This window comes from Globicephala melas, chromosome 1, assembly GCF_963455315.2.
Source record: "Globicephala melas chromosome 1, mGloMel1.2, whole genome shotgun sequence".
In the NCBI taxonomy this organism is placed as follows: Eukaryota; Metazoa; Chordata; class Mammalia; order Artiodactyla; family Delphinidae; genus Globicephala; species Globicephala melas.
In genome coordinates, this window is record NC_083314.1 from 153,511,212 (window position 1) to 153,527,714 (window position 16,503).

Sequence of the window (16,503 nt, forward strand, 5' to 3'; positions counted from 1 at the left end):
ATACTGGACACATCAAAAAGAGTGATTAAAGAGTCAAAACGTGCCATTATCTGCTCATCTAAGGGCTAGGTACCCTGGTTCTAGGATATAACAGGTCCAGAAATAAGGGCAGGTATGAATAGCTTTATGGTGTAAATCTGGCTATCTTAGCTACTAGTGCTCTAAAAAATTAGAATCATTTGTTCAGCAAGTAGACATTTGATTAAAATTTGGCTTCCTATGTAGTGTGCCTGTAGGGAAAAAAGGCATCAGTCACGGATACATGTGTCTGGTTCCTTTGGCAGTTATATTTCTCACTGTCAACTAAAAAGCTAGTATCTATTTTTCTACAAACTTCTCTGTGAGTTTGGTCAACACAAGGTTACCTTTGAGAAGCAGATCCACTCACAGTACACTGACTAATCAGGTTTCTAATCCTACTAGGAGGAGAGTCAGCTAGAGGGTTGGTTATTGATACAAGGATGAATTTACCAAGATAATGAAAGCACGTTGAGCAGACCTATTTGGATAGTCAACTAGTCATCTCTGGGCAATGTCCTGTACATGTACTCTATTGGAAACCAATACAGCTTGTTGACATATTTCATTAAAAGAAAAGTGTACATGTGGGTGCTTTGCAAATTATACACTGATATTCAAATGCTGGTTTTTAATACGTTAATGTAATGAAGGACAATGAACAAAACCAGAGCCATCTTTTTTTCTTTTCTTTTTGGCTGCGCTGCGCAGCATGCGGAACTTCCCTGACCAGGGATTGAACCCGTACCCCCTGCACTGGAAACATGGGGTCTTAACCATTGGACCACCAGGGAAGTCCCAAAACCACAGCTATCTTAAAACTTTATGATATTAGTTCTTACTTCTTTAATTTCTTCCATGTGCTTCCCTGACAGCTCTTCTAGATTTCTGGTAGCAGTCCTCAGCCTGTCTTTGCTGTAACAAGCACCAGACAAAGTAGAGTTATTCTTCTGTAAAGGCAAGGAGTTCAATCCCTTCTTTCTCAAGATGGTGAAGTAAGTCTTCTAATTGAACTTTTCCCTTGATAAAAGAGATAAGCATATGTGTATGTATACACACGTGTAAGTATACCACTGAGCATGCAAGAAATCTCATATGTAGAGTTAGACCCTCTACAAAGTATAGTTTAGTTTTCCTATTAATTAATGGTTATGTTATCCATTTATAATGAGCACTTACATGAAATAGCTAGCAATACAAAAAGTATTAAAGCTTTGAAGAGTTGTATTATATCTTCTAAAATAAGAAATGACATGAAATATATGCATTAAAAAAATCAGCTTTCTGTCTGCCCAGTTCTGAAGTTTGCAATTTAATAATATGAAAATCTCCCACAGGCCCCTTGCGATGTTATAAATTCCAAAGAAGTTTCTGTCTATTCTTTTGAATATTTAGAAATAAAAGGACTCCTCTGGAAGCTACAGAGCCCATTAATTCTGTACTATCAAGGAACTATTTTGCTCACAGAATATGTCTTATAATTTTTGTTGACTTCTAAGTCATTCAACTCTCTTCTAAAACTTCTTGATCTAAGCCTGCCATAGATATTGTCTTTAATTTTTTTTAACTTGGAAGTAGTCATGCTACATAACAGCTTGCACTACATGGTGGGGGAGATATAAATGTCTGCTGATTGATGAAGCGGTATCTGTATTACTAGAATCACTAACTGTGAATAAGACTTGCTGGTACAATCAAACATAACTTTTAACCAAGTTAATCTGACCCAGATTGTAGGGATAAGCATAACTGTTATTGTAATGTAGCTAGTCTACATAATTATATTCAGTTTTGCTTTTGAAGAGCAAAACTATATTTTGATTATTTTTATCTTTTCTTGCTAAGTTTTCCAGAGTTCCATCCTTTTCACATCAACAGTTTTTGTGGACGATAAACAGAATGTTAATTATCATCTGATAATTAAAAAACAAAAAAGGGGACCCAGATCTGAATCTTTGTGCCCCCATGTGTCCTCCCCATGACTTACAGCTAAAAGTCTTCTCGTGCTCCTCCCCACTCTACGCCCATCGTCTGGTCTGCACTCTTACCCTCCTCCCTACAAGGTTTTTTAGCACTATTCAGTTCCTTGTGGTTTTAGTCCTGGGTATCAGGGCACACTAGGAATACATTACATTCTGTGAGGCTTATTTGACAATACAGAAAACTGTTTATGTTATAATAAAGAGAAAAAGTAGACGTAAAGGTATTATTACAACTATGGTAAAAACCAGACACAGAAGGAAAAGAATGGAAGCAAACACATCAAAATGTTAAAACACAGTTGTGATAAACTGATGAGATTGTGAATAATTAGAAAACAAATGTTTGAATTATTACATGTCCTATACTGGGAGTTGTTTGCCCCCGGAGAGTAGCATAGCCCCCACCCCCCCATGCTGTGGGGTGGAGTGGGAGAGTCTTAGGCTGGAGGAAGTGGAAAGGAGAAGGGGAAGGGGGAATACTGAGAATACCTTTGGATCCTTGGCTTCTGGGTGATTTGGGGTATCGGAAGGTAAGCAGGGATATAGGAAGAAGGGGCTTGGCCGGTCAGGAGGGCGGTAGAGGCTGCAAGTCAATACCCAACTCATCCAAGCTCCTAGACTGAACACCCTTCCAAAGCCAGAGATCTTTAACCTCCATTCCACTTAGTCATCCATGCCCATGGCTACAACCAAGCTCTTGCCATAGCCTAAACTACTGTTGAAGTCCTGCAGTCCTCAGCTCCAAATGTCCCACTCTGATCACCACCTTCTGCTCTTTTCTGTGTGTGTGGTAAATTCATGAAACTTAAAATTTACCATTTTAACCATACTTAAGTGTAGAATTCAGTGGCATTAAGGACATTCACACTGTTGTGCAATCATCACCACTATCCATTTTCAGAGCTTTTCATTATCCCAAACATAAACTCTGTACCCATTAAACAATGAGTCCCCATTTCCCACTGTATTCTTCTTTCTGTAGCTATAAATCTGCCTATTCTAGGTACCTCATATAGGTGGAATCCCACATTTGTCCTTTTATTTCTGGCTTATTTCCCTTAGCATAATGTCTTTAGGTTTCATCCACTTTAGAGCATGGATCAGAATTTCCTTCCTTTTTAAGGTGTAATAACATGGCATTGTATTTATTTTGTTTATCCATTCATCTGTTGATGGACATTTGGGTTGTTTCCACCTTTTGACTATTGTGAATAACGCTGCTATGAACACTGGTGTAACAAGTATCTGTCTGAGTCCCTGCTCGTTGTTTTGGAATTGCTGGATATATAAATCTATGTTTAACTTTTTGAGGAACTGCCATAGAAATATAAATAATAACCATAGTAATGGGTATGAAGTTGTTGCTTTCTTAAACTATACTTATTCTATAATAATAGTTGAACCCTCCAGTCCCTGGACCATTACATCCTCTCTCAAACTACCAGAAACTCTTTGGTTTCACTTATTTCCCCCTCAAGCCTGGACCCAACTGTTGTTCATTTCAATCAATCTCTCACCAATGTCCCCAGTTATCTAGCTCCTTGTCTCACCTTCCCTGCAAACCCAAACCCAGGGGAAAGTTTGACCATTTGACTTTCCTCTGCCTAATTTTAGTTTGCTGAGTTGCTGGTAGAGAAAAACGCAACAAGTATGCAGACCGGAGCCACTACAAATCCATGGTCTGCAGCCTGGGCCAAGCTCCTTTACTTGCATAGGTCATTCTATGCGCTTTGCCAGTTTCTGCTACCATTTCACTCCGTAAATATTCAGGATTTCCATCTCTCCCATCAAACTCCAAATCTCACGTCTCCCCTCCACCTCTCCCACCAAACTCCAAATCTCACCTCTCCCCTCTGCTGGTCGACGACCTTGTCTCCCATAGCACTAGTAAAACTAAGGCCATCATAAAACTCTGGATATCACCACCGGCGTTCGTTAGTGGCTGCATAAACCTGGGAAGTTTTCTTTGTCTTTAAGATCCATGATTCTCCTGCGACTTGTTAAACTAAAAGTTACAATGGTTAGCACAACAAACTCCACCATTAGGAAACTCTTCTGTTTAGAAATAAAGACTATCGGAAGATGGTGGAAGAGTAAGACACGGAGATCACCTTCCTCCCCACACATACACCAGAAATGCATCTACACGTGTAACAACTCCTACAGAACACCTACTGAATGCTGGCAGAAGACCTCAGACCTCCCAAAAGGCAAGAAACTCCCCCACGTACCTGGGTAGGGCAAAAGAAAAACGAATAGGCCCGTGAGCCGTGACCGCTTAGCCTGCGCGTCCGCAGTGCAGCGGGAGAGGCCACAACAGTGAGAGGCCCGCATACCAGGAAAAAAAAAAAAAAAGAATAAACAGAGACAAAAGGATAGGGACGGGACCTGCGCCAGTGGGAGGGAGCTGTGAAGGAGGAAAGGTTTCCACAGACTAGGAAGCCACTTCGCGGGTGGAGACTGTGGGCGGCGGAGGGGGAAAGCTTCGGTGCCGTGGGGAAGAGCGCAGCAACAGGGTGCGGAGGGCAAAGCGCAGAGATTCCCGCACAGAGGATGGGTGCCGACCGGCACTCACCAGCCCGAGAGGCTTGCCTGCTCACCCGCAGGGGAGGGCGGGGCTGGGAGTTGAGGCTCGGGCTTTGGTCGGAGCTCCGGGAGAGGACTGGGGTTGGCGGCGTGAACACAGCTTGCAGGGGGCTAGTGCACCACAGCTAGCCGAGAGGGAGTCCGGGAAAAAGTCTGGAGCTGTCTAAGCGGCAAGAGACTTTTTTCTTCCCTCTATGTTTCCTGGTGCGTGAGGAGAGGGGATTAAGAGCGCTGCTTAACGGAGCTCCAGAGACGGGCGCGAGCCGCGGCTAAAAGCACAGACCCCAGACACAGGCATGAGATGCTAAGGTTGCTGCTGCCGCCACCAAAAAGCCTGTGTGCGAGCACAGGTTACTATCCACACCCACCTTCCGGGGAGCCTGTGCAGCCCGCCACTGCCAGGGTCCCGGGATCCAGGGACAACTTCCCCGGGAGAACTCACGGCGCGCCTCAGGCTGGTGCAACGTCACGCCAGCCTCGGCCGCCGCACGCTCGCCCCGCACTCCGTACTCCTCCCTCCCCCCGGCCTGAGTGAGCCCGAGTCCCCGAAGAAGCTGCTTCTTTAACCCCGTCCTGTCTGAGCGAAGAACAGATGCCCTCAGGCGACCTACACGCAGAGGCGGGGCCAAATCCAAAGTTGAGCCCCGGGAGCTGTGCGAACCGAGAAGAGAAAGGGAAATCTCTCTCAGCAGCCTCAGGAGCAGTGGATTAAATCTCCACAGTCAACTTGATGTACCCTGCATCTGTGGAATACCTGAATAGACAACGAACCATCCCATATTGAGGAGGTGTACTTTGAAAGGTTTATGATTTTTTCCCCTTTTCCTCTTTTTGTGAGTATGTATATGTATGCTTCTGTGTGAAATTCTGTCTGTATAGCTTTGCTTCCACCGTTTGTCCTAGGGTTCTATCCGTCCGTTTTTTTGTTTAGTTTTTTTTCTTAATAATTATTTTTTTATTTTAATAACTTTATTATATTTTATCTTATTTTATTTTACTTTATCTTCTTTCTTTTTTCCTTCCTTCCCTTCATCCTTCCTTGCTCCCTCCCTCCCTCCTTTCTTTCTTTTTCTTTCTTTCATTCTTTCTACTTCTACTAATTCTTTCTTTCTACTTGTTCTCCCTTTTATTCTGAGCCGTGTGGATGAAAGGCTCTTGGTGCTACAGCCAGGAGTCAGTGCTGTGCCTCTGAGGTGGGAGAGCCAACTTCAGGACACTGGTCCACAAGAGACCTCCCAGCTCCACATAATATCAAACAGCGAAAATCTCCCAGAGATCTCCATCTCAGCACCAGCACCCAGCTTCACTCAACGACCAGCAAGTTCCAGTGCTGGAGACCCTATGCCAAACAACTAGCAAGACAGGAACACAACCACACCCATTAGCAGACAGGCTGCCTAAAATCATAATAAGTCCACAAACACCCCAAAACACACCACCAGACATGGACCGGCCCACCAGAAAGAAAAGATCAAGCCTGATCCACCAGAACACAGGCACTAGTCCCCTCCACCAGGAAGCCTACACAACCCACTGAACCAACCTTAGCCACTGGGGACAGACACCAGACACCAAAAACAACGGGAACTACCAGCCTGCAGCCTGCAAAACGGAGACCCCAAACACAGTAAGATAAGCAAAATGAGAAGACAGAGAAACACACAGCAGATGAAGGAGCAAGCTAAAAACCCACCAGACCTAACAAATGAAGAGGAAATAGGCAGTCTACCTGAAAAAGAATTCAGAATAATGATAGTAAAGATGATACAAAATCTTGGAAATTGAATAGACAAAATGCAAGAAACATTTAACAAGGACCTAGAAGAACTAAAGATGAAACAAACAACGATGAACAACACAATGAATGAAATTAAAAATACTCTAGAAGGGATCAATAGCAGAATAACTGAGGCAGAAGAACAGATAAGTGACCTGGAAGATAAAATAGTGGAAATAACTACTGCAGAGCAGAATAAAGAAAAAAGAATGAAAAGAATGGAGGACAGTCTCAGAGACCTCTGGGACAACATTAAACGCACCAACATTCAAATTATAGGGGTTCCAGAAGAAGAAGAGAAAAAGAAAGGGACTGAGAAAATATTTGAAGAGATTATAGTTGAAAACTTCCCTAATATGGGAAAGGAAATAGTTAATCAAGTCCAGGAAGCACAGAGAGTCCCACACAGGACAAATCCAAGGAGAAATATGCCAAGACACATGTTAATCAAACTGTCACAAATTAAATACAAAGAAAACATATTAAAAGCAGCAAGGGAAAAACAACAAATAACACACAAGGGAATCCCCATAAGGTTAACAGCTGATCTTTCAGCAGAAACTCTGCAAGCCAGAAGGGAGTGGCAGGACATACTGAAAGTGATGAAGGAGAAAAACCTGCAACCAAGATTACTCTACCCAGCAAGGATCTCATTCAGATTTGATGGAGAAATTTACAGACAAGCAAAAGCTGAGAGAGTTCAGCACCACCAAACCAGCTTTACAACAAATGCTAAAGGAACTTCTCTAGGCAAGAAACACAAGAGAAGGAAAAGACTTACACTAACAAACCCAAAACAATTAAGAAAATGGGAATAGGAACATACATATCGATAATTACCTTAAATGTAAATGGATTAAATGCTCCCACCAAAAGACACATATTGGCTGAATGGATACAAAAACAAGACCCATATATATGCTGTCTACAAGAGACCCACTTCAGACCTAGAGACACATACAGACTGAAAGTAAGGGGATGGAAAAAGATATTCCATGCAAATGGAAACCAAAAGAAAGCTGGAGTAGCAATTCTCGTATCAGACAAAATAGACTTTAAAATAAAGACTATTAGAAGAGACAAAGAAGGACACTACATAATGATCAAGGGATCGATCCAAGAAGAAGATATAACAATTGTAAATATTTATGCACCCAACAAAGGAGTACCTCAATACATAAGGCAAATACTAACAGCCATAAAAGGGGAAATTGACAGTAACACATTCATAGTAGGGGACTTTAACACCCCACTGTCACCAATGAACAGATCATCCAAAATGAAAATAAATAAGGAAACACAAGCTTTAAATGATACATTAAACAAGATGGACTTAATTGACATTTATAGGAAATTCCATCCAAAAACAACAGAATACACATTTTTCTCAAGTGCTCATGGAACATTCCCCAGGATAGATCATATCTTGCATCACAAATCAAGCCTTGGTAAATTTAAGAAATTGAAGTTGTATCAAGTATCTTTTCCGACCACAGGATTTGAGACTAGATATCAATTACAGGAAAAGATCTGTAAAAAATACAAACATATGGAGGCTAAACAATACACTACTTAATAACAAAGTGATCACTGAAGAAATCAAAGAGGAAATAAAAAAATACCTAGAAACAAATGACAATGGAGACACGACAACCCAAAACCTATGGGATGCAGCAAAAGCAGTTCTAAGAGGGAAGTTTATAGCAATACAATTCTAACTTAAGAAACAGGAAACATCTCGAATAAACAACCTAACCTTGCACCTAAAGCAATTAGAGAAAGAAGAACAAAAAAAACCCGAAAGTAGCAAAAGGAAAGAAATCATAAAAATCAGATCAGAAATAAATGAAAAATAAATGAAGGAAACAATAGCAAAGATCAATAAAACTAAAAGCTGGTTCTTTGAGAATATAAACAAAATTGATAAACCATTAGCCAGACTCATCAAGAAAAAAAGGGAGAAGACTCAAATCAATAGAATTAGAAATGAAAAAGGAGAAGTAACAACTGACATTGCAGAAATACTAAAGATCATGTGAGATTACTACAAGCAACTCTATGACAATAAAATGGACAACCTGGAAGAAATAGACAAATTCTTAGAAATGCACAACCTTCCAAGACTGAATCAGGAAGAAATAGAAAATATGAACAGACCAATCACAAGCACTGAAATTGAAACTGTGATTAAAAATCTTGCAACAAACAAAAGCCCAGGACCAGATGGCTTCACAGGCGAATTCTATCAAACATTTATAGAAGAGCTAACACCTATCCTTCTCAAATTCTTCCAAAGTATAGCAGAGGGAGGAACACTCCCAAACTCATTCTACGAGGCCACCATCACCTTGACACCAAAACCAGACAAGGATGTCACAAAGAAAACTACAGGCCAATATCACTGATGAGCATAGATGCAAAAATCCTGAACAAAATACTAGCAAACAGAATCCAACAGCACATTAAAAGGATCATACACCATGATCAAGTGGGGTTTATTCCAGGAATGCAAGGATTCTTCAATATAGGCAAATCAATCAATGTGATAAACTATATTAACAAATTGGAGGAGAAAAACCATATGATTATCTCAATAGATTCAGAGAAAGCTTCCGACAAAATTCAACACCCATTTATGATAAAACCCCTGCAGAAAGTAGGCATAGAGGGAACTTTCCTCAACATAATAAAAGCCATATATGACAAACCCACAGCCAACATCATCCTCAACGGTGAAAATCTGAAAGCATTTCCACTAAGATCAGGAACAGGACAAGGGTGCCCACTCTCACCCCTCTTATTCAACAGAGTTTTGGAAGTTTTAGCCACAGCAATCAGAGAAGAAAAGGAAATAAAAGGAATCCAAATCAGAAAAGAAGAAGTAAAGCTGTCACTGTTTGCAGATGACATGATACTATACATAGAGAATGCTAAAGATGCTACCAGAAAACTACTAGAGCTAATCAATGAATTTGGTAAAGTAGCAGGATACAAAATTAATGTACAGAAATCTCTGGCATTCCTATACACTAATGATGAAAAATCTGAAAGTGAAATCAAGAAAACACTCCCATTTACAAGTGCAACAAAAAGAATAAAATACCTAGGAATAAACCGACTTAAGGAGACAAAAGACCTGTATGCAGAAAATTATAAGACACTGATGAAAGAAATTAAAGATGATACAAATAGATGGAGAGATATACCATGTTCTTGGATTGGAAGAATCAACATTGTGAAAATGACTCTACTACCCAAAGCAATCTACAGATTCAATGCAATCCCTATCAAACTACCACTGGCATTTTTCACAGAACTAGAACAAAAAATTTCACAATTTGTATGGAAACACAAAAGACCCCAAATAGCCAAAGCAATCTTGAGAACGAAAAATGGAGCTGGCGCAATCCGGCTCCCTGACTTCAGACTATACTACAAAGCTACAGTAATCAAGACAGCATGGTACTGGCACAAAAAATGAAAGATAGATCAATGGAACAGGATAGAAAGCCCAGAGATAAAGCCATGCACATATGGTCATCTTATCTTTGATAAAGGAGGCAGGAATATACAGTGGAGAAAGGACAGCCTCTTCAATAAGTGGTGCTGGGAAAACTGAATAGGTACATGTAAAAGCATGAGATTAGATCAGTCCCTAACACCACACACAAAAATAAGCTCAAAATGGATTAAAGACCTAAATATAAGGCCAGAAACTATCAAACTCTTAGAGGAAAACATAGGCAGAACACTCTATGACATAAATCACAGCAAGATCCTTTTTGACCCACCTCCTAGAGAAATGGAAATAAAAACAAAAATAAACAAATGGGACCTAATGAAACTTAAAAGCTTTTGCACGGCAAAGGAAACCATAAACAAGACCAAAAGACAACCCTCAGAATGGGAGAAAATATTTGCAAATGAAGCAACTGACAAAGGATTAATTTCCAAAATTTATAAGCAGCTCATGCAGCTCAATAACAAAAAAACAAACAACCCAATCCAAAAATGGGCAGAAGACCTAAATAGACATTTCTCCAAAGAAGATATGCAGACTGCCAACAAACACATGAAAGAGTGCTCAACTTCGTTAATCATTAGAGAAATGCAAATGAAAATTACAATGACATATCACCTCACACCACTCAGAATGGCCATCATCAAAAAAATCTAGAAACAATAAATCCTGGAGAGGGTGTGGAGAAAAGGGAACCCTCTTGCACGGCTGGTGGGAATGTTAATTGGTACAGCCACTATGGAGAACAGTATGGAGGTTCCTTAAAAAAGTAAAAATAGAACTACCATATGACCCAGCAATCCCACTACTGGGCATATACCCTGAGAAAACCATAATTCAAAAAGAGTCATGTACCAAAATGTTCATTGCAGATCTATTTACAATAGCCCAGAGATGGAAACAACCTAAGTGTCCATCATCGGATGAATGGATAAAGAAGATGTGGCACATATATACAATGGAATATTACTCAGCCATAAAAAGAAACGAAATTGAGTTATTTGTAGTGAGGTGGAGGGACCTGGAGTCTGTCATACAGAGTGAAGTAAGTCAGAAAGAGAAAGACAAATACCGTATGCTAACACATATATATGGAATTTAAGAGAAAAAAAATGTCATGAAGAACCTAGGGATAAGACAGGAATAAAGACACAGACCTACTAGAGAATGGACTTGAGGATATGGGGAGGGGGAAGGGTAAGCTGTGACAAAGCAAGAGAGAGGCATGGACATATATACACTACCAAACGTAAGGTAGATAGCTAGTGGGAAGCAGCCGCATAGCACAGGGAGATCAGCTCGGTGCTTTGTGACCGCCTGGATGGGTGGGATAGGGAGGGAGGGAGACGCAAGAGGGAAGAGATATGGGAAAGTATGTGTATGTATAAGTGGTTCACTTTGTTATAAAGCAGAAACTAAACCCCATTGTAAAGCAATTATACTCTAATAAAGATGTAAAAAAAAAAAAAGATGGACTGCAAATCATGAAGGACATATTTCTAAACTAAGTGGCAAATTAAGCTATTAGGAAATGATAAATATATTTGATTATATAAAAATTTAAAGCATCTATACAATTAACATTAAAGTTAAAAGAAAAAAAAAGAAATAAAGACTATCCAATCCCCTCCCCCCCAAAAAAAAACACAAAAAAACTCTGGCAGCTTCTTCTGCTACCACCAATACACTAACCTTCCTCTTTCCCTCCAGGAGGAGCTTTCCATCCTCCTAACCCAAGCTAATTCCTTTACCTGTGTTCTAGATCCCATCTTCTATTGCTTCCTCAAGGAAGCTTCTTCTTTTCTGTTTGCTCATTATCTCCCTCTCTATTGACGTTGTGCCCTTAGGTCAAGAGGTCTCTGATCTTGAAAATAAAGATACAAAAATATCTCTTCTTTGATCCCACCACATCCCCCCCAAGTTACTTTCCTCTTTCTCATGTCTTCCACACTCCTCAAATCACTGCATTTGGCTTCTGCTCTTACAACGATGCTCAAAATGCCAAATCCAGGGAATTCCCTGGTGGTCCAGTGGTTAGGACTCTCCGCTGTCACTGCCGAGGGCCCAGGTTAAATCCCTGGTCGAGGAACCACAAGCCGTGTGGCCAAAATTTAAATAATTAATTTAAAAAAATGCCAAATCCAACTGGACGTGTTTCTGCTCTTTTTATATACGACCTCTGTGCAGTATCTGCCCACTCATTTCTCTGTTCTATGATGTCACGTCACTTTCTTCTGTTTTCACTCTTACCTCCCTGGCCTTTCCTCCCCTGTGTTCTTCCTGCGCTCCTCTTCCACAGACCTGTCAAACGCCCCCATTCTTAAGGACCCTGCCTTTGGCTCTCTGCCCTTCTCACTCTCGCGGGGATGAATAGCTTGGGAAAAGGAGTCTGACATACCTTCGTTCAATCCCTGGCTCCATCACTTTATAGCTGTGTGACTAACACAAGTCATCTAACTTTTTAAAACTTTGCTTTCCCCCAGATAGAATGGATATAATAGTAATGCCTACCTCATTGGGTTGTTAGGAGGATTAAATAATAATGCATCTCTGCTAAGCTCCAGCTCGATCTAGAAAAAGTGGAAAGAAACAGAAATACACTGAAGTTAGAACAAATACAAGTGCAGGTGGCAGAAACTGCCAGTTGTCCTTCAATATGTATTCTTCCCTTTTTCTGCAGAAATAAGACATTTAATTTTTTTGACTGATCACAGGGATGCCTGCTTTCAGCTCGATACAGCTGCGTGACTAAGTTCTGACCAATGGGATGTAAATGGAATTGTGTGCCACCTAGCCTAGGAAGTGTCCTCGAAGGAACAGGATGCCCTCTTCCTCTTCCTCTTCCTTTCTACTGGCTGGAATGCAGACAAGATAGCTTGAACCTCGAGCAGCCATCCCAGACACCGTGAGGCGGAAGCCACAGGCCATGGAGAACATAGTAACGCGAGAGAAGAAATCTGAGTCTCTGGCAATTTCAAAATGCTGCCCTATCAGTTCTGGGCTGCTTTATTCTTGACTTTTATGTGAGAGAAATACATTTCTTTTTCAAGCCATTACTATTTTGAGTTTTCTCACCTTTACAGCTGACCAATCCCAACTACTCAGGAGGGTTACTGGAAGAATATGATACAAGAGCATATGCTGCAAACTAAACCTAGCTACATGGGAAATGGATATGGAATTGCACAGCCATTACTAGTCTATCCTGACCCATGAGGTCTTTGTCTATGGGTTTCCTTGTGAATCTGCTCCCATTTACTTGTTTCTCTACATGGATGGACTTTCTCTGCTTGCTTACTCATCAGCTAAAGACAGCCATCCAAGTCCTAAGCCTATGTAATTTTTCAGATTAAGTCATTCCTGTTATCTACCTCTTAGTTCAAATGTATGAAAGACAGACAATTATTTGTTGCTCACCCAACGAATTACATCCCTCTCTCTGAAGTTAGTTGTCCAGTATTCCTCATTCAGTCAGTTGTGGCTGGGATAGGTTGGAAGTAGGGGTACAAATACGGCCACCAAAGCCTACTCTTTTTAAGCAAGCATTGGTGGAGAGGTACAAGTTCCAGGGGAGAGTATGTAGGCTAGGAAGGCAGTACAAAATGAGTCTACTATTTAAGAGCAATGCATATCCAACTCTCTAGTGAACAACTCAGTTTGAACGATCCACTCATGTTTCTCTTACACCTGCTCCTCCTTCTGTATTCCACAGTTAATAAAATCACCATCAATATATAGCTTCCCAAGCCAGAAACCTAGGGGTTATCCTTAGCCCCTCCTTATTCATCCCACTCTCATGGACAACCAGTCCTGAATTTGTAGGTTCTACATCTTTTATGATTTTCCAGTTCATCCTCTCTTAGTTTAGCCTCTCCTCATCATTTGCCCAACTTAGGGTAATAGCATCCTTAACTGACTTCCCTGCTCCCAGGCTGGCCCCCATTCAGTCTGTACTCCACAAAGCTCTCAGACTGACCCTTGTGAATGCAAGTCACTTGCCACTTAACATTCGCATTGCTTTCAGGAAGAGTTCGAACCCTTAGCTTGGCACCAGAGAGTCTCCACAAGCTGGTTCTCGCCTGTCTCTCTCGTCTTATCTCCTGCCACACCTTGACAGCCCTTCATGCCAGTGTACGGATTGATCCCCATCATGCTGCTTATTCCATGACTTTGAATATTTGGGTCCCTCTGCCTGGAATCCTGGGTCCTTCTGCCTGTTCTGCTCTGACATCCCAGAACTAACATTTTTCCAGTGGACTTATTGAGACCCGATAGTTGAGCAATTTAAAAATTCTAAAAATGCAGATCTTGAGGTAATACAAATTCATTCTTTAAATTCTAAATGCTTTGACATCTAAAGTGGGCCTAAAATTGCCCACATAACAGAGTATATGAGAATACTGTTCTTTAAAAGGAGATACTGAATAAATGCTCATTAAGTATCTTAAAAAGCCACTGTCTAGAAAGAAGCACATCCTGTAGCGATTTGGGGCTTCCAAAAATGTCTAGATGTAAAGAATGAGGCAGTAAATCTGTCAAAGCAAACTGAGACAGACACAAAGAATTTTAAACGGGAGGAGGGCAAAAAGAATGAGTGCAGTCATCTCGACTTGTTCTTATTTCTCCTAGTAGGTGCCCTCCAACTACAGTGCAGGGGCCAGGACCATACCTCATGCTACAGCACATCTCCTGGCTCTGAGAAAAGGATGAACTTTGGATCCCATGGTCTTCGAGTGACATAAGGGAACACAGTAAAGAGTATGGCCATGAAAACTGAGATATCCACTTGGGTTATTCATCCTAGCCCTTCTTTCTTCCTCCTACCCAAATATAATTTAAAACTTACAGATGTCTTAAATACAGTATATATTATACCTTTTATTCCTTTTCAATCCCTGAATAAAATGAGAAAAATACTTTTTTTAGAAGTTCAGAACAATGTAGCAATGTTTAAACTTCAAATATAAAATTAAGTGAAAAAGAAAGGCAAAATGTACACTGTAATTATAACTATGTAAAAAACGTATGCACATAAGCAAGGACTGACACAGAACAGAAAAATGAACTGTTGATACGTCAAACTCAGCACTACTGACATTTGGGGCTGGCTAATTCTTTCTTGTGGGGGGTTGCTCTGTGCACAGTAGAACGTAGAGCAGCATCCCTGGCTTCTACTAACTAGCTGCCATTATACATCCCCAGTAGTGACAACTACAAATGTCTCCATCCATTGCCACATGTTCCTTACGGAGCAAAATACCCCCACCCCCGTCCAGGTTTAGAACCACTGGGCTAGGGGTGAGAGGAAAATTTTTTTAGTTTTATGTTAATATTGCCATAATGATGTTTGTTCAATAAATGCATATTGGAAGGGGAAAGGAAAACTCCTTACCATGTAGCATCTAACAGCCCCTTTTTCTCAAGAGTTAGAATTTATTCAGTTCCCATTTAATGTGAAAAATTGAAAACGTTGCAGAACTTGTTTTTCTTTTCCAATCTACTATAAAAAAGAAAGCTGAATTTTTCAGTATTTGGAAACCTGACTTGGCTTTAAGCATGAACATCACAAATAACTGCTGTAATTGGCCTGAGAAATAAAAATATCTAAATCATTCTATCCCCACAAATACCTGTTAAAAAGGTACACTTTGCATATCTTCAAAATTAACTTTACATTTAAGAATAGTAAGACTCAATGAGAAACACATACTTTAAGACAAATTAAATAAAGTTTTCCATGCTAAAATACAATTGCACTGGATCTAAATAAATCATATTCTATTTTTAAGGCCTCTCTGTTCCAGTCTTTTTAGGACTATTAAGCCTGCCCCCTTGCCAAAAATATTTATTTTCAATCATTCCTCCTTTTTTTTGTTGCTGTTGTTGTTGTTTCTTGACTCACATCACAAGGGATGTTTCTGATTAACAAACTGACATGAAGAGGAGGCACAAGAACTGTTTCAAGTATCTCCTTTCCCGAAAATTCTATCGTATCACGGTTTTGGGTTCATATGGACTTAAAGTTGAAATCTTGTTACATGATCATTCTGAATGATCTTTTCACATACATGAATGCATCACTAAAATGTATGCCTAACACAGTATTCACTTAAGGAAGGAACAATCTTCCTTTTTTATATAAGACTGCGATAAGCCCAAAAAATGCATTTTGATTTTTTTCCCCTCCACTTTCAAAACACACTAGTAGAAATTTACTGTTTGTATTTACCAAAGTGTGCTTCTCCATTCTCGTCTCTAGTTTACCCGAGACAGAAAGCTTGCCGTAGCACAGAGAAACAAAGAAAATCTTCCAAATGATTCCAGGATTGGAGAATGTGAAATACTTAGATACCCAAAGCATTGTAGCAGGAAAGAAGGAGGTCGTGTAGAGATGACAGAGGTGGTGGAGACGAATGGACATTCAGGAGTGTGCAGTGTGGACAAGAAAGGGTGAGAATGGCTGCGGAATGAGCAGGATGGGAAAACTGGCGCTCAGGATTAATGAGAGAAGTGGATGAGATTGTAGCTTGAAAGGCAGAAGGTAACTGACTTGATGACGCCTGATGTTGAGGATACAAAATGCCTCCGGAGCTTCATCGGGAATTAAAGTTCTGCATGGC

The 16,503-nt window shown here is 40.5% G+C and overlaps 1 protein-coding gene across 10 annotated transcripts in view; it reads right to left on the minus strand.

Moving 5' to 3' along the window:
• CCDC30 (coiled-coil domain containing 30) overlaps nucleotides 1-16,496 on the minus strand; it is a 173,757-nt gene extending 157,261 nt beyond the window's left edge. For 6 of the 10 annotated variants that reach the window (XR_009565627.1, XM_060306916.1, XM_060306897.1 and 3 more), the window contains exons 1-3: nucleotides 16,113-16,478; nucleotides 12,395-12,453; nucleotides 861-933 (exon numbers count right to left, since the gene is read on the minus strand). Coding sequence is in view for 9 of the 10 variants with exons in the window: in XM_060306916.1 (XP_060162899.1) it covers nucleotides 861-933; nucleotides 12,395-12,453; nucleotides 16,113-16,304 (324 nt within the window). In the remaining variant the exon portion in view is untranslated. Of the gene's footprint in view, nucleotides 1-860; nucleotides 1,039-12,394; nucleotides 12,454-16,112 lie in introns of all 10 variants that reach the window. The other 4 variants (XM_060306890.1, XM_060306904.1, XM_060306908.1 and 1 more) reach the window with 4 other exon arrangements.
• Nucleotides 16,497-16,503: the final 7 nt, after the last annotated feature.